Source organism: Pseudorasbora parva, chromosome 10 (assembly GCF_024679245.1).
Source record: "Pseudorasbora parva isolate DD20220531a chromosome 10, ASM2467924v1, whole genome shotgun sequence".
NCBI lineage: Eukaryota > Metazoa > Chordata > Actinopteri > Cypriniformes > Gobionidae > Pseudorasbora > Pseudorasbora parva.
The window spans coordinates 17156632-17181098 of record NC_090181.1 but is presented as its reverse complement, the minus strand read 5'-3'; the positions used below and the strand labels follow the sequence as shown (position 1 = coordinate 17181098).

The following is a 24467-nucleotide window of genomic DNA, read 5'->3' as shown; positions in this document are numbered from 1 at the left end:
AGCGACGTCTGCGGGGCACGTGCTTGGCTCCTGTCTGGTGTCACTTTATAACATGTCGCACTTTCATCTCCCCCGAACCAGACAAACACAGTTGAACTTGGGCCAAAAGAGGCCGTCTGGATCGCAATTATCCAATTCAGTGGGGAAAGGGAGCTGATTAACATCCAGGTTTTCACAGAGGCACCAGATGTTTTCGCTCGACAAACAAATATTGTTAATGCCGATGCAGTTCTGGGTCGCGTTTTCTTCATGTGTGATATCTGACACCGCTGTAGTGTTTGTGAATGGGAACCATGAGAGTGGCGTGTTATTATGGTGCAGTCTGATACTCCAGACAGGCAGTAAACTCCACCCTGTGTGGTCCACTCGTGTGTGTTGGAGGCATGGGTGTGCTCAAACTCTCAAGTGTCTAATTAGTTCAAACCTGGAAGAGAGCTGAAGTTATCTTCATCCTAACAATGGTGTATATGGGTCCATTTTGTCTATTAAGGGATTAGTTCATATAAACATTTCTTGATATTTTACTCACCCCATCTCATCCAAGATGTTCATGTCTTTCTTTCTTCAGTCGAAAAGAAATTACGTTTTTTTAAGGAAAACATTCCAGGATTTTTCTTCACATAATGGACTTAAATGGAAACCAACAGGTTCAAGGTCCAAATCAATGCAGATTCAAAGGGCTTCAGTGGGCTCTGCATGATCCCAGCTGAAGAATAGGCTCTTATCTAGCAAAACGATTATAATTTTAACACAAAAATATATATAATAATGATAAACGTTTTACCACAAATGCATGAGTTGGTGTTGTTGCCTCTTCACGACGTATGATGTCATCCCATTGGTTCTCCTCCAACTTTAAAATTGTCCGACATTGTTGGTTTACCTTAATTTTTTGTAAAGGGTGTTTGTCTCTGTCGGACAAAATTTGATAAGTCAGTTAGTCTTTGCACATTCGGTTTAACACTTGGTCGGTATTCCACATACGCCACGGATGTAACCTATCTGACATGATGACGTCATGCCTTGCGAAGAAGCACCACAGCAAAAACGTCTTGTTTGTTTGTTTTTTCAACGAATGATCATTTCGCTATAGATAAGACCCTATTCCACACCTGGGATCATGCAGAGACCTCTGAATCTCTTTGACGCCCTGCATTGAAACTGTACTGATTAGAACCTTTAACCCGTTGGTTACCATTGAAGTCCATTATGTGGAGAAAAATCCTGGGATGTTTTCCTCAAAAAAGTTTTTTTTTCTTTTTAAATGACTGAAGAAAGACAGGCATTGTAACGCATAACGTGAGTTATGTAATCCGATTACGTTTTTCAAGTAACTAGTATATTAACATTACTTTTAAATGTACAAGAAAATAGATGAGTTACTTCAAATAAATAATACTTTCATTTTCAAATAAGAAAAAATAATGCAAAAGTAATGTAATACATTGCTTTCCGTAAAAAGTAATGCAATTAATTACTTTTTAAGGGAGTAATGTAGTATTGTAATGCATTACTTTTAAAGGTAACTTCCCCCACTAAAAAAATCATTTAAAAAAAAAATTGAGGCATAAAATGAAATCGAGAACCAAGAAACTGTCATACATTGTCGGCCACACCAATAACTGATTTTCATACAGAGGTCTTCATTTCACAAGCCAATCTGCTTCTGATATCTTCAAGCCTCTTGATTTGGTTTCAAACAGATGTTTTCGTACAGCAGAGAGGAAATGGATTTGGTAGGTTTCCCAGTATTTTAATGCACTCTTTGAGCCAGGGTCAAATGGTGACGTCTCCTTTTGTGCACAACCCCTTAGTGTGTCAAGTGTGTAGTCAACCAACTTGTCAATGGTGGTATAAGCATGGGGCAGAACAAGAATGATTCTCTACTGGTCTCACTGTTATTCTGAAATGGTCATCTGATTTTTTCACAGAGCTATTCTAGGGCACTATAATTGAGTTGTCACTGCCATTCAGGAACAAGAATAGCCTTTTCCCAGTCATGGGCTGTTGCAGAAAGAGGAATTTAAAAGAATTCAAAATACAGCTCTCCCTCCATTTACTGTACCACTAAACTCAGGAAACTATGGTGTCTCACTTGGTATCTGGCTTGACCCCAATGTTTGTGTATAACAATCTCTATAAATGAAAACTGACATCCATCATTGCTCTTGAAATGTTAAATGTGGTTTGCAGATCCTCAATGTGGCATCAAAACATGAACCTCAAAGAGCTATGCACAGACATGACAATTTTAAAGAGCTTCACACAACGAAGGAAGAATTGGGGGCCACTGTGCTAGTGAGCTCTGTAATAGTGAGGGCTGAATGGGGTATGTGTGTGTAGATTATAGTGAGCTCCATTAATGTGATTGCTATGGTGTATCTCCTCCCACTAATACTCCAAGAACACATTGAGGAATGTGTGCCCACGAGCCCGATTGGGTGACAGCAAGGGTCTGTTAGCTCAGCCCTCTACACAGTTTGTTCACACACAAGCGCACGCACACCCGTACACAGGGACCAAGTGTGTGATAAAAGCATTTCACGCAATAGTTTCTCAAAACATCAGCAGTGTTTTTAATATTCCAGTCTCCAGCACAGTGGTCTGAACTCATCCTTATCCACATTCTCACACATCCACCAACCAAGTGAGGAAAACTGCTACTAAACTGCACTTTAATTCTGGAGAACAAAGAAATAGTCCATTTGGTGTAAATTAGCCAAAAACGATGCACGGTACATCATTGCTGTGGCAACGTGGCACATCTAGACGGCCTACTCAGCAAACCACCTTCAGACATGAGAGAAAACAGAAAGAAAAGCTGCAACTCATTTAAAAACACATGACCGAAGCGTAGCATGCATTCCTCCCTTCTGGAGCCATGTAGCTGAACAGTGCTGAGTTAGGTTTTACTAACCTACAGAATGATATAGGTTTTAGACTAAATAATAGGCTGGGATTTACTAGACTAGATTATGTTGTTGTACTAAACTATAAACTAACATAGGTTTTACTACAATGCAGTTGATACAAACAAGGCTGATAGACTTGTTACACCTGTCTACAGATTAGGCTGGGCTTTAGTAGACTACAGAATCGGCTGGGATTTATTAGACTAGATTATGCTGTTATACTAAACTATTAACGAACATGGGTTTTATTACACTACAGTTTGTTATAGACAAGGCTAGACTTGTTACACTCTACATATTAAGATGGGCTTTAGTAGAATACAGAATAAGATGGGCTTTACCATACTAGAGACTAAGCATAGTCTTTCAAGACTATGTTCTAACCTGGGTATTACTATGGTACAGTTTGACATCAAACAAGGATAGATATGTTACACCTAACTACATAATAGGCTAAACTTTACTTAACTACAGAATGTACTGAGGTTATTATTATTGTTATGTTTTGAGTTTTGCAAGACTACTACACTAGATTTTACAAGACTACAGAATGGGCTACACTACAGTGTTATAAACAAAACTGTACTTGACAGTTAGACTTGACTACAGATTAGGATGGCCTTTCAAAGAATAGAGATCATTCTTGGCTTTACTACATTAGTCTCGGATTTACCAGACTACAAATTAAGATGGATTATTAATACACTAGACTAGAGGTTATTACAGACTTGTAACAGACAAGGCTGGACTTCACTTGACAATGGATTAGGCCCAGGTTTACTGGACTTCAGTTCCAGGATGGGCTTTAACAATAAAAATAAATAAGATTAATTATACAGAGTAGTACATTTACATTTACATTTAATCATTTAGCAGACGCTTTTATCCAAAGCGACTTACAAAAAAGGGGAGAGTAATAGAAGCAACGGAACAGACAAGGCCAAAAACCTGTAAGAGCTGTAAGAAATCTCAATTAATTAGCACAATACACAGGTATGCTTGGTTGAGCTGGACTAGGCAGAGAAAAGAAACAATTATCCGTCTAGAAAAGCAATGACCTTTTATCAAAAGACATTTATCATCCCATGAATTCCTTGGTTATTTTAAAAGAATAAATGTTTCTTTAAAACTAAATCAGATTTAAGAAAATGAAATAAGTAAAAAAAAAAAAAAAAAAACATCACTCTTTCATTAAATGACATGCTGGGAACAATTCATGTCATATGTGACTCTGGATCACAAAATTTAGCCATAAGTCGCATGGGTATATTTGTGGCAATAGCCAACAATACAATGTATGTCAAAAATCATTAGGTTATTAAGTAAAGATCATGTTCCATTAAAGGACAACTCGGGGGAAGTTTTAAAGGTCCCGTTCTTCGCGATTCCATCTTTCAAACTTTAGTTAGTGTGTAATGTTGCTGTTGGAGCGTAAATAATACCTGTAAAATTATAAAGCTCAAAGTTCAATGCCAAGTGAGATATTTTATTTAACAGAAGTTCCCTTTCAAAGCCTACAGCGAACGGCCGGTTTGGACTACACCCCTGCACTTCCTGGCAGGAATGACGTCACTAGAACCGTTTGTTGACTAACCCTCCGCCCACAAGTACAAGCAAAATAGGGGGCGTGGTCTTGTTGCTCTCCCACGTGGAGAAGAGCGAGCATTCAGCGCTTGCATCTCCCCGTTATGGTAAGAGGCGGGACCTTTCCGGGAAAAGTACGCTAAGCTGCTGTCCAATTACATCACGGGAAGCGCTGGCCCAATAAGAACTCGTTACGTATTTCTGAAGGTGGGACTTCATAGAACAAGGAAATCATCAGGCCGTTTTTAGGACAGAGTAAACAGCGCTGTACAGATAAGTAAATTGTGTGAAAAATATTGTGTTTTTTTACACGCGAAACATGAACTCATGTTATATTGCACACTGTAAACATAATCAAAGCTTCGAAAACACGCGAAGAACGGGATCTTTAAGTTTATCTTGATCGTTATACCTTTGTGAGTACAGTCTATAGAAAAAAACAAACCAGATTGGTGCTTGCAACATGGAGCTGTTACAGGTAATGCCCAGAGCCCCCACTCAGCTAAAATGGCAGTTATGGGGGCATTAGAGCTGCAACTAACGATTATTTTTTCTGTCGACTAATCTAACGATTATTTTTTCGATTAGTCGACTAATCTAACGATTAATTTTTTTAACCCTTTGAAATTTTTCAAAATTCTGTGGCAACCACTCGCATAACGCTAGAGGTGTAACAGTACAGACTGCTCACAGTTTGCTTTGTATCACGGTTTTAGGTTCACGTTTCAGAACAGTTTGGTATTTGCTATGTTCAGGGGAAAAATGACTACTGTCAAATGAAAATAAAGAAAATAAGAACAGATAACTTAAATAGAAGCTGCAGCACAAATAAATACTATTGAGCAAAGATGAGAACAAAATAAACAATGCTTTTCAGGTAGGTCTAACATTAGTTTTTAGGTAGAGAAATGGAATGAAGTAATCAAAAGTAAAATAACCACACATTTAACTGTTTAAAATCAAAAAAATAATCCTTATTAAACTTACAAAAGCTATTCAGTCAGGAGCAGTGAGTGATGTCTTTATCTTTTGTTTGACATTAAACAGACAGCAGTGAATGCTACTGCCCCTTTAAGACCCAAGGATAGTCGTCGTATTTTCTGTATAAAGTTCACTTAAGGCATAGAGTAGGCTATGACAGTTTGACATACTTTTTGTGAGTTTGTCCGTTTAAGCACAGGATTTGAAAGATAACTCATTATTTGCGCGCTTTGGGACGAGTGCAGAGACAGATCTTCTCATTCGAGTCTCCTTGCTACACGGGGGTGATGACTGTGAAAATGACTGCTCATATTAGGACGTACAGCAGCACTCGCATGCGTTTTATAAAGTTTACAAAGAGAGACCGTTTTGCCCACGTTTTTCTTTTATTATCGCTGTTGTTGTAGTGTATACCCGAGGAGTCAGCGCGTGTCGACAGAAACATACATACAGCATTATTTCCAAGTTACAACCCATATTAAAGATGCGTCATCAGATGCGAGATGAACCGAAGTGTAAGTGCGTCCCCGCAACTTTTGCTCGGGATCCCGGTTGGGAAACACTGGTCTGTATTGATTGACACCTCGCTGGTTTGTTTAGAATTATATGAGCGCCGTGACCGCGTGATGAAGGCGTGTCGCAACTCTGTTATTCAACTGCTCTGGTTTTAAAAGCTATGTCATACTAAATGCGCCAAAATGCAATAAAACTTGTTTTACGGTCGAATGCAACGCGCGTGTGTGTGTGAGTGAATAAGAGACGCGCAAAAGGACGGAGAGAGAACTTAAGGAAATGCAGCTAAACGAATATGCGTGCGTCTTTTAAATAGCGTAAAAATGAATGAATGACGAATGTGGCGGATTATGTGGCAGTCCGCCACAAATTAGTCTATGTGTGGGAAACACTGTTTGGCCTCTGTTTAAAGTATTCCCATACTTTTGATATTCGCGGTCTAGGTTTTTGTGATAGAACCAGGAGCAGAAACCAACATTACGCGAGATGAACGTCTGACACGACGCGTCGACGCATTTCACGAACGTCGACGTATTTCCGTAGTCGACGTCATCGATGACGTCGACGCGTCGTTGCAGCACTAGGGGGCATAAACGTAAAGCGTGTCTTTGTGACTCTTAACAGACGCAAAATGCAATTAAAATGTCTGTCCAACAAGAACAGGTCCCTTACATGACAACGAGATGCGTTTAGCCACTTAGCCATTGTTTAAATTCACCTAAATAGTGTTTTAGATGGCTAGCTGTCTCACGATGAAGTCCCGTGAGAAGGCAGTTGTAGCTGAAAAAAAAGGCAAATAGTCCAGTTGGGAAGAGCATTGTGTGTAAAGCATGATTATTTTATTACTGCACATCTTTCCTCAAGCCGTGTGTGCCCAAATGGAAGGATAAATAAAGTTTGCATTATCTCCACAGTGGTTGCACCTAGGGCTGGGCGATATGGAGCAAAAAATATATCTCGATATATTTTGCTATATCTCGATATACGATCTCGATATCTTTACAGGAAAAATAACCCCCTAAAAACTACAGCAAAAACAAATATGCCAAATACCACAAAAACCTTTTTTTTTTTTTAAATTGAAGTGCAAAGAGGTAGTCAAGTGCTTTTGCGACATTTAAAATAAAAAACTCCCTGATTACATAAATAATAATAATTTAACTGTAAAAGAAAATAAATAATATTGCCTTCTTTTCATTTATTTCATGCTTTCAAAAGATGAATCAAAGACTCCCTTTTTTACAGTTAAAGTAAACAGTAAGCATTTTGCAGAAAGATGGGGGCATGACTGAGATATAAATAAACTGATTTTGTCATAACACCATTTCCTGTTAAATTTGTATCAAAATTCAAACAGTGATGTTTGTCATGAGTTTGACAAAATTCAAACTCATCATGCAGATCATGTAGGCTACACATGAGCTGAATTTCACTTCTTTTCCAGTTACAGAAAGAAATATGAATGTCAGAAGGTAGGCTATATGATAATATGATACAGTACAACTTACAGAAGAGCACTGTGTCTCAGGACACCCGGGATGTCGCGTTTTTCCCTCTTGGTTAAAACGTGAATAGACCTATTCATCATAATCCCGTGATAAAGCTGACAAAATAATAATAGTAATGATATTGCAATACTTTTTAAATGTTTTCAAATGATATGCGATCATTTTGACATTTTAACCGAAAACTATGCGATCAGTTAGACACAGATCATAAACTGGCATGATTGCGACCGCGTCTCGCACCAGTAGTGTCAATCACCTGACTGTGGGTGAAACGTGCGATTTGAACTATGATGAACATTAATATTTCTTTATGAATTTTAGCAAGCAGTTGTGTTAGAAGGAAAACATGGTCTCTAAACTGAGTCCTGAACAACGTGCGCGCTTGTCAACATGATAACTAATCCTCACCTGGTTGTGGAAGCAGCCGTGTTCAATGAGACAACACGCGAGGGGAGGGGGAACAAAGCAAGAGGGGGGAGGCGCGCGAGGCTCCGCGAGCACAACACAGAGAAGGCAAACAAGCAAAGTGGCGGAATCAGAATTTAATATAAACAATATATCGATATATACGATATGTCCAAATCCATATCGAGCTGAAAAAATATCTCGATATATTTTAAATATCGAGATATCGCCCACCCCTAGTTGCACCCGTCTTCGACCACGGAATGGCATTTTATTTCAACCGGCCCCGCTGTGTTGTGTCTGTGTAAGTCAGTCATCCTTGTCAAAGCGTTCACTGCAAATTTTCACATTATGTTGCCACAATTCAGAAAGGCACAAATGCGAAACATTTCTTCTTCACTTGTGAGCTGATCGTCACTCTAGTGATGTCCGGTTCACGAACAAATTGTTTTTTTTAACCGTTTCTTTTAAGTGAACCGGACGAACCAGTTCACCAAATCGGACTGAATCATTCTAAATGGATCGCGTCTCAAATCAGCGCTGATCCCAAAAGTTACTTTAGTTACTCACTTTCTGACATGAGTGACAGTCCTTCCGAATAGAAATAAACGAATGTCTTGAATTATATGTTGTAACTCCAACCGTTCACTGAACTGAGACATGTTTTGCTGAGAAACCCATGAACTTACAAGCAGCTGATACTGCGCATGCACATTTAACATAAAATGCAGCGGTTCTCGGATCAGCAGTACAGAATCGAAAACCATTTCTTTCGGACACGTTCAATACTGAGAACCGACGAGCCGATGAGCAGAGCCTCTTCATACATTTCAAAGACACGTATGACTGGTTTTGCGGTCCAGGGTCACATACAGACAAAAGCAAAAAAGTATTTGTTATGCCATATATAGAAAGTGTTACTATAAAAGCACAATGGCCTTCACTTGAGTGATTTCACAAGGCTGAATAATGAGCTCTATTAACTCAAACACGTTTTATTGCGACTCCTCTCTTGTAGCGTCACGGGACTGCCCTAAGCAACCAGTGTCAAACAAACACATCTCCCCCAGGACTGCTGTTAAATGCTCCATGAAAACAGAGGTAACTCTAGAGTGCTACAAGGTTAAAAAGCTCACCTTGACACACACACACACACACACACACACACACCAGTGTGACATATCTACCTCAAAAAACGCATTACTAATGGACTCATTTGAATGCAGGAAAACAACACATACTAAAGCTCTGTGGACTTCTCTTGATGGCAGTTCAACCTAACAAAACCACCATTGTCTATGCTGAGCGTGCGCGTGTGCGTGCATGCGCGTGTGTGTGTGTGCGTGTGTGTGTGTGAAAGAAAGAGAGAAAAAGAAGGGAAAGTGCAACACGCTACAGCAGACAACTACCTACTTGACTAGGTCAAAGTCCCTTTGAGAAACTAAAGAGCTGAACTGGCACACCAAACAATGCTTTCAATCAAATGAAAGAAATCAAATTTATGTGACATCTTTGATGAGTAGTTAAGATTCCTCGTCTCTTGAAAGCTCATCAGTATATAGTTCCATTTGTCTTTAGTGGAAGTACTTGTCAACAGGAAGACCTTTTGCCCTGCAATGGGCACTTCAAAGAAAAGCCCCTGTTTTATGTCCTTCTGGGTACACAGCACATCAAGTGTTACGAGACATACTGGACTGACCACAACTTCTCCACAAAAAGAGCACCCGAGTTCAGATGGTAACATAAAAATACAAGGCACCATGTTATTTTGCCCATTTGTTTAATGGTTAACCCAAGACCTAAGGTGCCGTCTTAAAGGGAAAGGCGCACCTAAAATGAAAATCCTGTCCTTATTTACTAACACTCATCTCATTCCAAAACCTTCACTTTCTTTTCTTCATAAAAGTTTTTGTTTTTTGTTTTTTAGGAGTATCCTACTCACTGTTTTCAATATAATCAACATATAATCGTTAGCCTGACAAGCCAGACCCACATCAAGATGTTTGGTCTGGAAACTCACCATTGACAGGGCTCAATCCGAGGGGCGGGATAAACGGTTGTCTTTCAAACTCCCTCTGCATGGCGTGCACACAACAAGATAGCGCTACAACCAACCAGAGCAACGAAGGTGAACGAAGGTGTATCCGGTTGGCAAAACTCTGAACACATCTTCACTTCTTAAGAATGACTTCAGTGCCGTTCTTTGTGCTTTTTTTTAGAGAAAAGCTTAACTCCAAGTCTTTCAGAGTCGAGGTCAAAGCTGATTCAAAAGACCGCCGTTCGGCAGTTTCTGTGTTTACTAGAAGCACATAAGCGCAACTAGGCTGTCATTATGTTAAGCCCCGCCCACCGACTCTATACACGATGTGGCCCGACCAGAGTTTGGTTTTTACAGCTCAGAAGTGTATTGAGAGTTGCTAGACGACACTCGCGGCAGATTAGATTTGCTGCCGTTAGGGTGCGTGTAGATTTCTAGGCTACATAATCGTTTCAATGGGAAAAGGCCTAGAATTTAAGTCGTAATTTGATAATAACAAAAATACACTAAAAGGATGATACAAACTGACCTGACTTTTACATAGTTACAGCAACCAAACCAAAATACTGCTGTGTAACAAGTGTCTAAATACGTATTTAACCAACTAAAAAAGCAAAGACAGCTGTGTGAAAGCTAGACAACAGAAATCTGAAAGTTACAGTATTGCAACTACAGCTGTCCCCTAATAGTCGACTAAATGTTAGTTGACTAGAAGCAGCTTTGTCGGACAAAATATGATAAGTCAGTTAGTTGAAGAAAAAAATTACTTCAGTGACTTTACATGGCCTCTCGGCACTTACTTTAATGTTAAACCTAGATAAAAGTGTGCTATAAGGCGCATATCCAAGTGATTGTGTGAAAGGTGAAGCTAAAGTATTTGTGCACTTGCTCCATGACATGGAGGCGCCGGCGCGATCACTTGCATTTTTAACTCATAACAGCGGAAACTACTTAAAATACTCTGTAATTTTACGTCATACAGATAATACATAATCGGATCTACTTTTATATGTGTAAACTCACAATAACAACAAAATGTGCAATTAGTCAACCGACGGCTTGAATGAAAGAATACTAGTCGACTAGAAAAATCTTTAGTCGGGGGCAGCCCTACCTGCAACACTAAAAGGAAAAAAATCCCCAGTTATTAGTTCACTGACTCAGATTACCTAAGAAACAAAAAGCGACATGGAAAGACATATAGGCTGGCTGGGTTTTAATGACTGCTTTATAATTTAAAGCGACTGCAAGGGAGTGTGTAAACTCCAGGAGACTGATAAAGGCTCAATCTGACAAAATGAAGACCAAATGTGTGTGCTGGAGACGCACTTAATGAGAAAGTTCCCACACACCACATTGAAGTGAACTGGAATACTGCAATACTACTCCTTTGTGACTACTTTTATGGTATTTTTATAGTGTTGTCCTTTTTTGGATGTTTACAGATGTGGTCACTATAAACAGCTGTCGTATGGACTACATGAATATTCTTGAAAATATCTCTGGGTCTAGAAAAAAATGGATGCGTAAATAATATATTCTGTGTAAAAAAAACATGAAAATTAAACGTGAGTACTGCAAGTTTTATTTGTTTTTCAGAGATCCTCTGAACACTCACATCTATAAGCTTTCAGCAGTGGCAGCAGCATTAAAAATTCAGCTGATGTAAAAATAGCAGCAATCCAGAGCCCAAGAGAGCATGTCGAAATGTGGACATGCAGGTAGCCTACTCACATTTTAGAAATAAAATAAAACCTAGGATCAAGACTTTGACTTTGCTTTTCTACAGTGCAAGGAAAAAACACTTTTACTGATCAACTTGGAAAAAGTGCTGAATTAAAAAAAAAATGTATACCAATAAGTAATATAGAAATATTAGCCTAAACATAAACATAATACTTAAAAGAAAATAACGAATACTGATCAAAACCAATATGGTGTCCAATATATTATGCATTGTTAATATTTAGGTCTAAAGCCAATTACAAATTTAAAAGATTAAATAGTAGAAACTAGGATTTTAATGCAAGTCAAAGGGGGAAAAAATGACATGCAGTTAAAACAGTTCTCAAATTTGCCATTGGGATTGCTTAAAGTGAAAGTGACAGTGTAAGACGATTACCAGGCACCTCTGGGAAAAGGATGGCCGTCTTCAACAAATCAATGGAGGGAACTTCATTAATGAAGAAGTAGAGCTTGACCAGTTAACAATGGCCCTGAAAAGGGAGTTGTCCCTTGTAATCTGTGACAAACCCCCTGGATGGGACAGAGGGTCTGCCTGCCCCCATCAACACTCCCGAAACAAAGGCCAGTGCACTTGTGAACCCTAGCAGATCAATGCAACCTGCTCCACCCAATTAATGGGATTTCCTCAAACCCACTTTTCCAACATGTCATCAGGGATTCATTCAAGGTCCTTTGGCCTCTACCATGAGATAAAGAACTCCAGAACTCATCGAGAAAGAGCCGAGGCTTTGGTCCAAATCAAAGGGAAAGTTTCCCAGAAACCCAGCGAGATATGATGGATTCACAGCATGGTTACCACTAGAAAAGCACTTACTCCACCTCAGCTGATGTCACCAAACTCTCTTCCAATCAAATCCCGATAAAGTCCCATCTTAAAAATATTTTTCCTGTTGAATGTCTTGTTTGATTTGAAAATAGGGAATGGAATAAGCAAATGGAATGTAAAAATCACAATGAGCGAATTATGGTCTCAGAAGACAGCAGGTTTAAAAAACATTTACAGAGGACAGGTGCCAGTGTTGTTTTAGCTTTTGTCTATTGTAATCTCAACTACTGATGCTTTAAACCCCCACAACTCACCTGTTCCACAGAGCAGCTGCTGGTTCCATCAGCATCGTTGCATGTCTTGACAGTGTGAATGTTTTACCAGCATTTGCGTCTAAATAGATGTATGCAAAGTGTAAAATGTTTTTAGGAACAAGTTCAAATCAAAAAATAGTCACTGTGGTTCCTTAAAAGTTTAAGTTTAGACTTAAGTCAAAACATAGCCCGGTTGCATGTTCTACAGGCTTGCGGCTTTAACGCAGTTAACGATCAATGAATGGAGCGCACTTACGCCAACGATTACATACAATCTATTGTTGATGAATTATGACAATAATTATGTGTTATGACAAGTGTTATGTTGTTAAGAATGCTTTACAAATGCCTGCGGTTCATTCAAAAATATGCATAGACATTTCAATGTCCCAGTGTATTTTAGGTTTGTTTGTTTATAGTTAAAGGTCCAGCATTATGCATGACCTTTTATCCTGTTTTTATTGGCATTTTGGGTTTTTTAATATATATATATATATCACAAGAACACTGCTAAGAATCGAAATAAGAGTAAAAAATTCTAGGCTCAAAGCTGCGTATAAAAGCTATAGCTATCAAGCATCTCAGTCATCCTTTAAGTGACGTGTAGGACTAAATCTTAAGTGTCAGTCTGAATAGATTTCCAAGAATATTCTATAATATAGATTTTAATGATACAATCCAAAATTGCTTGCTGAATTAGTCGAAAAGCGATTTTTTTGTTGTTGATAAAAGACAAATTCAGCCCAACATTAACCAGTGCTGAAAAAGATGATGCCTGCTCTGTCCAAACTATACTGTTTGATTAACTGATCGTCGTCAAATATTTCGACAACTTTCTTCCTCTCCTGAGAGATTTATGCACATCTTTGTCTCCTTATTGCCATCACAAGCCTCTACTGGCAACCCCTAACCACTTGAGAGACCTCTCGAGCTGTCTTAAATAACTGGGAGAGTGAGAGGGATTCTTAGTTTGATAACTTGCTTTTATACTTAAGTTTGAAATAGGGAGTAAATTTCATGTATTTTCAGCACTTAAGACTAATTGGCACTTTAAGAAGCTTGATAACAGACCCTGAAATGGTTATCAGTATAAGGCATGTTTTGAATACTATGGTAACCCACCAGCATGGCTATTCTAGTCAAGCTGGTATACCTGCAACAACAATGCTTTTTTCCAGCAATAGACCAGTATTCCTCATCTGAAAACCACTGAGGAGCCGGAGTTTGTTTACACCAAATGGGTGTAAACCAACACGAATGTTCAGCACAAAAATTCAGTCCAATTTTCCCCTGTGATTTGTCTGTCAGCTCTGGGCATGTGACCAAAAGTGTTTTGGAAAAGTGATTAAAACACCTCTCCTTACAAAAAAATACTGCATTAACAGTATGTGAATATTCGCATCATATTTAACAGACACATTAACAGCCATTTATTCAGATTCAAATGTTTATGGCACTTAAGTTTCGCACTGAGCATTCATCTTGGTGTGAACGGGCCTTACATGTTTTTTTCCTTACAAAGTTGTTTCCAACTGGCTACAACAACAAATATCTAATGACAACTAATTCATTTAAATATTATTTTACAATATAATATAATATAATATAATATAATATAATATAATATAATATAATATAATATAATATAATATAATATAATATAATATAATATAATATAATATAATATAATAGGTTGATATTATATTATATTATATTATATTATATTATATTATATTATATTATATTATATTATATTATATTATATTATATTATATTATATTATATTTCAACATCAAAAATCAGACAAGTCAGGTGGATGAATTTACATTGAGAAAAAGACCCAAGCTGTTTCTTCAGAGACCTGCTTTGAGGACAAAACCGGAATATCAAAAGAAACTGTTGTTCCGACTCAGAGAGTGCTTATTTGGTTGATTATGACTTCTGGACAACAACGCACCACTGGCTTCAAACAGCCGAAGGTTTTCAGCAGATAGCCTAACAAGGTCAAAGCCAACATTTCTAAAGGATACCAGGAATACCATAGTGGTTTCCCAACTTTCCCCCTGTAATCCCCAAGCAGAGCCATTCAGTGGGATCACACACTTCACTGACACACTGTGAATGTGAACTCTGTGTGGAAGTTACAAAGATCCACTCAAACCACACAAGGGTGAGCAGCAAGACTTAAATGTGTTTGAAACCCTTTCTAAAGATAAAGTGCAACCGAGGAGACAAAACTCTTGCCAGTATCTAGAGTCAGCTTATGATCAGTTCGAACTAGGCTATACAGCTCTCTTTGGCCTACAAAAGTGGACTAAATTTATAAAAGTGGGTTAACCTTATTTAAAAGAAAGTCTGCTAGCTATATCCATGCACAAAAGCACCGTCATGTAATCAGACACATCATAACATTCAGATAAATGTAAGAGAAAATTCAGATAGTATCATATTAAGCACTGGTATTGATTCTGAACCCGTTGCCCTCAGCTGACCTCGCAAGACGACAAGGACACATCCGACCATAAATTCACCCCGCTCTCCTACGCCATAAAAGACAGGCTATTAAACTAAAAACTGCAATGTTTCAGAGTCCAAGATCTGATTTATTGTCTAAAAATCACATTTTACTCATCATGAGGTGACTAAAAAGACACAATCAAACTGGAAAAGCACAAAACTAGATGAAGTACTCTATATAGTACTATGCAGTAACATTCCTCTGATAGTTATTTGTTAAGTAAATGTTTGGTAATGCATATGAACAGCCTAGACACGCCTGAAGGCTACACATTTCAAATTCATACTTTTATTTTCGTGGACAACCAACATATAGTTACCTCAAACTGGGGAGTACAGACTTTATTTCCCCTGTGGCTCAAGCGTTCGCAACTGCAGGCCTCAAATTAACTTGTTTTTCACTGTAACTGCATTAAAAAGAAATGATAATTCCTTCTATTTAGTCCTGTTTATTATCAGGCAAAAGCTGAAGCAATGAGACCCATGAGGGAAGCAGTTTCAAAGTAATGAGACAATACAGAGGCATCATACTGAATGCTGCTATAAACCAATCGCAATGCAAAAAGCTTCTAATTAAAGCATAAAAGGGCATCTTTAGCATGGTATCCAGAAATCCATCTCCAACAAATACTGATTTGGACTCTGTTGGTGAGTGGTCAGTGTGAGACGAAACATTTAAAAAACACCCAACTTACAGTGATTCCATAAAACTGCAAATATGTGGGCAGCACTATTTATGTCCCTAAAGCAATGACCACAAAGCCAAAGAGCGGACAAACAGCATGCAATAAGAGGAAGACCAAAAACAATCATTTAGCTCCAGACTTCCTGAGTTCCTCATAGGAACACACCGCCACAGGATAGAACACAGTTACACATATGTAGGATTACCAAAAAGTCAACAGGAATCATTAAAGCCAAAATCATAACATCAAATGTGAATTCGAGCTATAACCAGTGAAATAGCGATAAACTGACATCAAACTCACCTTGCTATTGACAGTCATATAGATACTATTTTGACCCTTTCTAAGATAGCATAACACCTTGAAACACTACATTACCGTTATCTGTAAACTTAATAACAAGTCTATACACAGCCAGCGGCATTTATCACAGTTATAATCTGGAGCTGTGATGATGGATATCCCACAGGAAGCTGTCTCCATTCAACACAACACAAAAGCAGCAGAGCCCATCAGAGTTGAGAAAGGCTATTTATATCTGGTCAGGGCGAGGCTTCATTTTTTTATACAATCTAGACTCTTTATCAACTTTAGATGCACCATGCATATCCCCTATCCCCTTGTGTTTAAGATGTGTTTTGGAGCCTGGTCGTCCCTACTGATGGCTGGATTTAGAAGGGCTTTGGACACTTTTCAGGCTGACAGACTAGCTTGTCAATAAAACAAAACTAGCTGAACACCTATGTTTGCCAGTTTCAGAGACCAGCTAGACTTGGATCTTGGCCAGGCTGTGAGAACACTGTAAACCAGATTAATCTATGATGTAGTCAGGTTTATGACTTTTGGTCATTATCATGTCCAAACTTGGTCAATCTTAAGGATGTCAAGGGAGGTTTTGGAACATCGTAGCTGGTCAACCAGCTAATGCACCAGCTCTTAGACCAACTGGAAAGCAGCTTTGACAGATGAGATTTGTTGCTGAAGCCTAGTCCCAGATTAAAATGTATGTTTGAGTTGTTTTAACTAAAATCAACTTGCACTATATCTTTAAATATGTCAGTTCCATTTTTTTGTCTCAAGATGCATACCAGTAATGTTTTAAAGCACACTTATAAACGCCATTTAAATGCCCTTATTTGAGCCTGGTCTAATATAGTCGTCCCCGCTGATGGCTGGTTTTAGAGGGGCTTTGGACACTTTCATGCTGGTAGACAATCTTGTCAGCAAACTAAACTAGCTGAACACCTGCTTCGCCAGCTTCAGAGACCAGCCAGACTTGGATCTTTGCTAGGCTGTGAGAACATTGTAAACCAACTTTAGTCTGGTTTATGATCTTTTCTTCTTTTTTTTCTTTTTGCAGCTGGTCATTATCATTATGTCCAAACTTGGGCCATCTTAAGGATGTCAAGGGAGGTTTTGATACATTGTAGCTGGTCAACCAGTGAATGCACCAGCTCTTAGACCTCTAAGAAACCAGCTTTATTAGAACAAGATAGAGAGTTACTGAAACCTAGTCCCAGACTAAAATGCATGTTTAAGCTGTTATTGTGAAAGCAACTTGCACTGATATGTCAATTCCAGCGTTTTGTCTCAAGATGCACACCAGGCACATTTATATTTAAATGCCCTACTTAAACTAAGGCCTAATCCTAGCTTAATCTAAGCCATGTCTGTGGAACAGGGTCAGTAATATGTTAATTTTGTTGATCAACTATATTTTTTTCTTGCACAAATTCGAACCCATTCAATGTACACTTCAGCCTGTGCATTTATCTAAATATGCAGTGAATAAACGAATTGTTTATTAGATCTCATCAGCATGAGACAATGCAATACAGCAGTTGTCTGATGGGTGAGGCATCAACAAAGGATTTGCCTCCTCAGTAACTCATTTAGTTACTCCAAGGGGGGCAATAGCTGACTCTAGCGGTCTTTTAAGTAAGCAAAACACTCAGCCAGGTTTTAACAAATGCCAAATAGCAGGTTAATTAAAGTTATTAGTCTCACCTCCTCCAGTGCGGATACAGTATTCCTGCAGTGAGTCATTCTAGTGGTGAAGTTTGAGGCGGTGGGCGATTTATAATCTTCATTCGTCTCCGCCACAAACTCCGCCACTGTGATCTGGTCCGGCATTGTATTTCCTTTCGCAAAAACCACAAATCTCGGTTTTAATCCTTGTAATGACCGGTTGTGGTGCACTTAATGTCGAAATTTAGAGGTACAATGACGAAATAAAACTCTCATGAGCGCCCTGAAGTCTTATCATCGCTGTGTTTTGTCCTCGGTGGATTAAGACAAGTTGGGAATTAATAAAAATCATTAGCCAACTACAGAGAAGTGACGCTTCTACGACGGGAAATCTCTCTCCCACGGTGTTGGTTCTCACTTCTTCCACCAGTGAAAGTGCGAATTTGGTCCACCCTTCTGATGATAAACCAGTTCGCTGATGTAGTCCTCATCTGTTAACGGACAGTAGTGTACGTTGTCGTGCTGGGATTGCTGCAGGCTTCAGATCGATGCAGCTCTTGCAACGCAATTCAATGAAAGCGCAGAAATTGACAAAGTAAAGGTGGAGGAGATTCAATGGGAAAGGAGTGACCAATGAGGAACCAGAGCTACCAGCTTTCGGCCAATAGGAACTGACGCAGGGCGTGGCCTTATTGTAGATCGCCTTTAGGATCGTGAGCGCCTCTCTTAAAGCAAGTGGTTCGCCCTGCAGAGCCAAATGATGTCCAGCTCCGCCTCTCTGGACGTCATAGGGGTCAAGCTCCACCCCAGCTCCATCTCTGTGGATCTAATGGGTGGAGGGATAGAGTTTATGGGTAGTGTCAGAGTGTGGTTTAAACCTTCTTGCTCCACCCATTATGCCCCAATTTCATCTAGAGAGGGGGAGTTAGACTTCACACTCCACCCATGGCTCGGCAGTAAGCCAGCCTCTCTCTTAAGGTGGAGAAGGACATTTAAGCGTGTAAATAACATAATTTGAACTTAATGTCTCTGTAAAATGTTTAATGTAAAAAAAAAAGTGCATGATATCATAACGAGTTACAGATTTTTATTCTATAATTTTAGTTTTTTTAAGCAATAGTTTGCCCAACAATAAATTACTGCCTTTATTTACATGCCATTCCAAAGAATTATTATTCTTTACAAATGTATTATTTTCAATGTTTTTATTTTATTTTTATTTTTATTTTTAAATTTTTAAATTTTATTTTTTTTAGGCAGCTTTCCTTGGAACAATCTGTATGGCAGTTTTAAATACTAAACTCTATAAAGGACAAAACAATTCATAAAAGTAGTCCATATGAGTAGCTAGTCCAAATTTCTTTGTTTTCTAAGTTGCCCAATAATAATAATAATGCGTTCGATTTATATAGCACTTTTCTAGGCACTCAAAGCGCTTTACATATAAGGGGGAATCTCCTCAACCACCACCAATGTGCAGCACCCACCTGGATGATGTGACGGCAGCCATATTGCGCCAGAACGCTCACCACACACCAGCTGATTGGTGGAGAGGAGACCGTGTGATGAAGCCAATCAGGATAGGGGGATTATTAGGAGGCCATGGACAGGTGCCAATGGGCAAATTTGACCAGGATGCCGGGGTTACACCCCTACTCTTTTTCCGAAAGACATCCTGGGATTTTTAATGACCACAGAGAGTCAGGACCTCAGTTTAACGTCTCATCCGAAAGACGGTGCTCTTTGCAGTATAGTGTCCCCATCACTATACTGGGGTGTTAGGACCCACACAGACCACAGGGTGAGCACCCCCTGTTGGCCTCACTAACACCTCTACCAACAGCTACCTGGTTTTCCCAGTTGGTCTCCCATCCAGGTACTGGCCAGGCTCACCCCTGCTTAGCTTCAGGGGGAAACCAGTCTTGGGCTACAGGGTGATATGGCTGCTGGTATACACAATAATAGTGCTGCAGGGCTATTGTTGTAGGCCAAATGCATTTATGAATGATATTATAATATTTGCTAATGATATTATATAATAATTTCAAAATATTTTAGATTTATCTTTTGTGCTTCAAAAAGAAACCTTATCCTCCCTTCTGGAAATATTAATTAGCTTGTAGAATAAGAGTGCTTTATTGTCAGTGCCATGCCTCTTTCAATATAAGCTTCACACCCCCTGCCTCTGAAACAAAAGAGTTTTTGCATATGGGACTGAATAGCCGCAGACGAGTCATGCTGACCCCTGTCCACCACCAAAAGCGTCAACAGTGGGCACGTGACCATCAGAACTGGACCACAGAGCAATGGAATACGGTGGCCTGGTCTGATGAATCACGTTTTATTTTATTTTATGGCCGGGTGCATGTGCATCACTTGGATGCACTGTTGGAAGAAGGCTAGCCGATGGAGGCTGTGTGATGCTTTGGGCAATGTTCTGCTGGGAAACCTTGGGTCCTGCCATCCATGTGGATGTTCCTTGGACACGTACCACCTACCTAAGCATTGTTGCAGACCATGTACACCGTTTCATGGAAACGTTACTCCCTGGTGGCTGTTGCCTCTTTCAGCAGGATAATGTGCCCTGCCACGAAGCAAAAATAGTTCAGTAATGGTCTGACGAGCATAATGTTGTGCCTGATCGATGTATGTGAGTGTGGAGAACAATTAATCAGAGATTATTAGGTTCACAATACATTAATAATTCGCAAAATTGTTTTTCAGTAACGCACATTTAATAGACTCCAAAGGACAATTGGAGAATTGTATTTTCAGACAATTACACCTTTCATAACACAAGTGCCGTGTGAAATAACATGAAGTCTAAAAGTGATATATTGCTTTGTAAAAGCAACAACCCTTTTTTTTGCAAGATATCTGTGCTCTCATTTGTGAACTGCAGTCACATAAAAAGAGAAAACATTATTCATATTTTTATGCCACATACAGTTTAATTCTGTTTAGGCTAGTGTTGTGACAAAGAAAATAATAGATTACTTTGCTTTTGATTAATTGTATTGTTTACACACCTTGATCATCATGTGCAGGACCCATGATGACCCCAGTGACATTGAGACCAATCAAATTAACTCCTGTTAATATGAATATTGTAAAATCATTCATTATGATGAGCAGGTTTTATATCTCATTCCCATTTTTCACAGCAGGCTCTCTTTTGAATGTATACTTTCCTCTCAGAGCTCATGATGAAGAGTGAAAGCAGGGGTTGATTCATGACCTCTACTGGTGTCTCTCAGAATACGGTAAACGGTTTCTTAAGGAAATGTATTACAGTTCAGTCTGCTACAGTACAATGACTCAAATACGTTAGAAATACTGCATTTAATATGAAAGTCCATTTCCACAACTAAAGAAAAAAATTGAATAAAAAAATGTAAATAATGAGAGTAACAAATAAGATATAAAATAAAAAAAATGACATAAAAAGTTAAAACTATGACATCACAAGGAGTTAAAATTGTGTGGAAATGTATATGCACTTTTTTAAATTTTATCTTAGGCTATAATTTCGACATTTTACATCGACACACTCACTTTTTGTGTAATAATTATAAATGACCAAAGTGGGGCAAGAGGCAATGGGCTTTTTTGTAATACATTATGACAGAGTGCTATGAAATGTATTTATTTGGAATTAGTCTGGAATACTCAAAATAATTATCACTGTGTATGAAATGTGCAATAGGAATGCATTGCTTTGCACAATACTCTGATTGGATTCTGAAACAGATTCTAAAACAGATTCTGATTGGTCAGTTGAGTCGCCATGATTTCTGATATTTTAAGTCTTGTATATAGTCAGTGGTTAGTGGGCTGAAGTTTGGACTTTTTATAGTTATAGTTAGGTTAGGAATAGGTGGAGGTGGGAGCCCTAACTTCCGGTCTGAACCTGCTGCTGCTGCTGCTGCTGCTGCTGGACCAACGCTTCTGGTCACGCTTATCTCTGCGGCTCTGCAAATGCACATGGCTAATGCGTTGAGTGTCTCAACACGTTAAAATACATATACATTCTTTCGTTTCTCACACTCGTCTGAGGACAATGGCTTCTAGAAAGGACAAAGCTAACCGACAGCTGAGTTTTGGTGTGAATTCTGAAAAGCTTGGTTGTGGAAGTGACAATACATTTTCAAGCAGCGAGTTTGTGATAACCGAGGCCGATGACGACAAAGAACCGATGAGTTTGTACACATGACATTGTGAACTGATAAACGTATTTGTGTGTTTTATATTACAACACGGTGCATTTTGTTTATCTGTTGTTTCGTGCATAATCCCGCACATTTGTGCACGTGTTGCTTCCGTAATTTGCATTGTGCATTTTGCATGTTTCTTTGAATTTCAGAAAGATTTTGCACATCTCATACGTGCATATACGAATTGCATTAAGCAGCATACATGTAAATTACGTCGTGCACATGTCCGGTTCAGATGCACGTATCAGATATATGTGTATTGTGCATTGATAAATTTGTTTTTGTTACAGTTTAGACTCCAGTGATGAAGAATGGGGACCAGAAAGTGAGCCAACCCCCAAAAAGCAACGTCTTCTCTTATCCCCCACCAGCACACCTCACTCACCATCTAGTGCTGGTGGTTCATTGAGTCCGTGGTCAACTCCCAGTGTAAAAGGAAGGTCTCGCTCTCCACGGGTGACAAAGAGGTCTGCGAGCATGTCGGCAGAGAGTGACACGGGCCCTTGGAATGACGTCAGCATGGAGGATGAGGCTCCAGTGCTACCCTTTTTTTCCCCAGAGCGAAACCCAGGACCTCAGCTCATCATGGACAGAATATATTCCCCCTTGGAAGTATTTCAGCTTTTCTTCTCAACCTCTATTGTGAAGAACACAAATAGTTATGCAAGAATGAGGTCTGAAGCTGGGGGAAAAAATCCCTTGGGTGCCTTTGAAAGCACAGGAAATGTACTCGTATTGCGCTCGTTATTTATGGGGCTTCTCGGTGCAAAAAAATATTATAGACTACTGGTCCGTAAAAGACATTTACTGTTTACCTTTTCCAAAATCGGTGATGCCCAGGTCCAGATTTCTGGCCATCAGTTGGAATCTGCATCTTTGCAATCTTCCGGAGGATCGAGCGAATGCACTGAAAAAAGGGACTCGTGACCATGTCAGACTTTTCAAAATCAAGCCCCTTTACACTGAGATCATTGCGGCGTGCAAAACATACTTCCATCCAAACAGACAGCTGTCGGTGGATGAGAGGATGGTGGCGTCTAAAGCGAGAATCATCTTCAAACAGTACATGAAGGACAAGCCTACCAAGTGGGGTTACAAACTCGTTGTTCTCGCCGATTCTGCCTGTGGCTACACATGGAACTTCTTCGTTTATGAGGGTAAATCTTCGATGACCACAGGCAAAGGACTGAGTTACGATTCTGTGATTCGCCTCCTGGATCTGTCTCTACTGGGCAAAGGCTACCAGGTGTTTATGGACAACTTCTATACAAGCCCGGGTCTTTTGTTGGACTTGCTGGATAAAAATACACTTGGTTGTGGCACGATACGTTCCAACACACAGGGCTTTCCTAGAACGATGAACAATGACCTCAGCCTCAGAGCCCAAAGGGGATCCATACGATGGCTTCGGGATGGTAAGCTCCTCTTTGTGAGGTGGATGGACACAAAGTTGGTTTCAGTCTGTTCAATGATGCACAAGGCATACGATGGTGCTACCGTCACCAGGCGTGTCAGGAATCCCAAGAGTGGATGGGAAATTAGCCAAATCCCAATTCCGACGAGCATTGAAGGACTAAAATAAATACATGGGAGGTGTGGACCTTTCGGATGCTCTAATTGGATTCTACAATGTCCTACACAAAACCAAAAAATGGTACAAGACCTTTTTTTTCATTTCGTCGATATCGCCGTGGTGAACAGTTTTATTCTCCACCAGCAACTGTCCAAATCTCAGAATAAGAGCCCTCTCATCCAGAAGGAATTCAGAGAGAAGCTTGTGTCTGAGCTGGATCGGCACACTGTCCAGCCCATCACCTGCCCCTGAGCCAACCACATTATGTTACCCATAGCCCTCCGCAACTGCGGTCAACTCAGAGAAAGAGCAACGCTGGCCAGAGTATTTCTGGTCAGATGCCACAAATGGGAGGAAAATTTGTGCCTTTTGCAAACTTTCAGGTTTTAAAGTAAAGACACCTGTGTACTGTACAAAATGCAGTGTGCCTTTGTGCTTTGTGTCTTCAAGGAACTGCTTCAGAAAATGGCACGCCGAGAAACGCTCTGGAAAGCACAGGGAAAAATAAGTGCATTGTTGTGTTTTGTCAACAAACGTTTGACTAAAAGTGAACGGAAGTGCTTTTTTTCACTATACTAACTTCTTACATTGTGGACTTTTTACACTTATAAAGCTCACTTTATTTACACTTATAAAACTTTTACGGTACAATTTGTTTACCGTAGTAATATGTTTTGAACTGCCACTTTTTCCTATATCCATTCCATTTTTTTAAATAGTTTTTATGTATATAGTTTAACTT

General features: G+C 39.3%; 1 protein-coding gene across 4 annotated transcripts in view; it reads right to left on the bottom strand.

Annotated features, from left to right (window-relative positions):
- asap2a (ArfGAP with SH3 domain, ankyrin repeat and PH domain 2a) overlaps positions 1-18524 on the bottom strand; it is a 74846-nt gene extending 56322 nt beyond the window's left edge. For all 4 annotated transcript variants that reach the window (XM_067455354.1, XM_067455356.1, XM_067455355.1 and 1 more), the window contains exon 1: positions 17978-18524. In XM_067455354.1, coding sequence (XP_067311455.1) covers positions 17978-18103 — 126 coding nt within the window. In that variant the 5' untranslated portion in view covers positions 18104-18524. The remainder of the gene's footprint in view (positions 1-17977) is intronic.
- Between the last annotated feature and the right edge of the window lie 5943 nt (positions 18525-24467).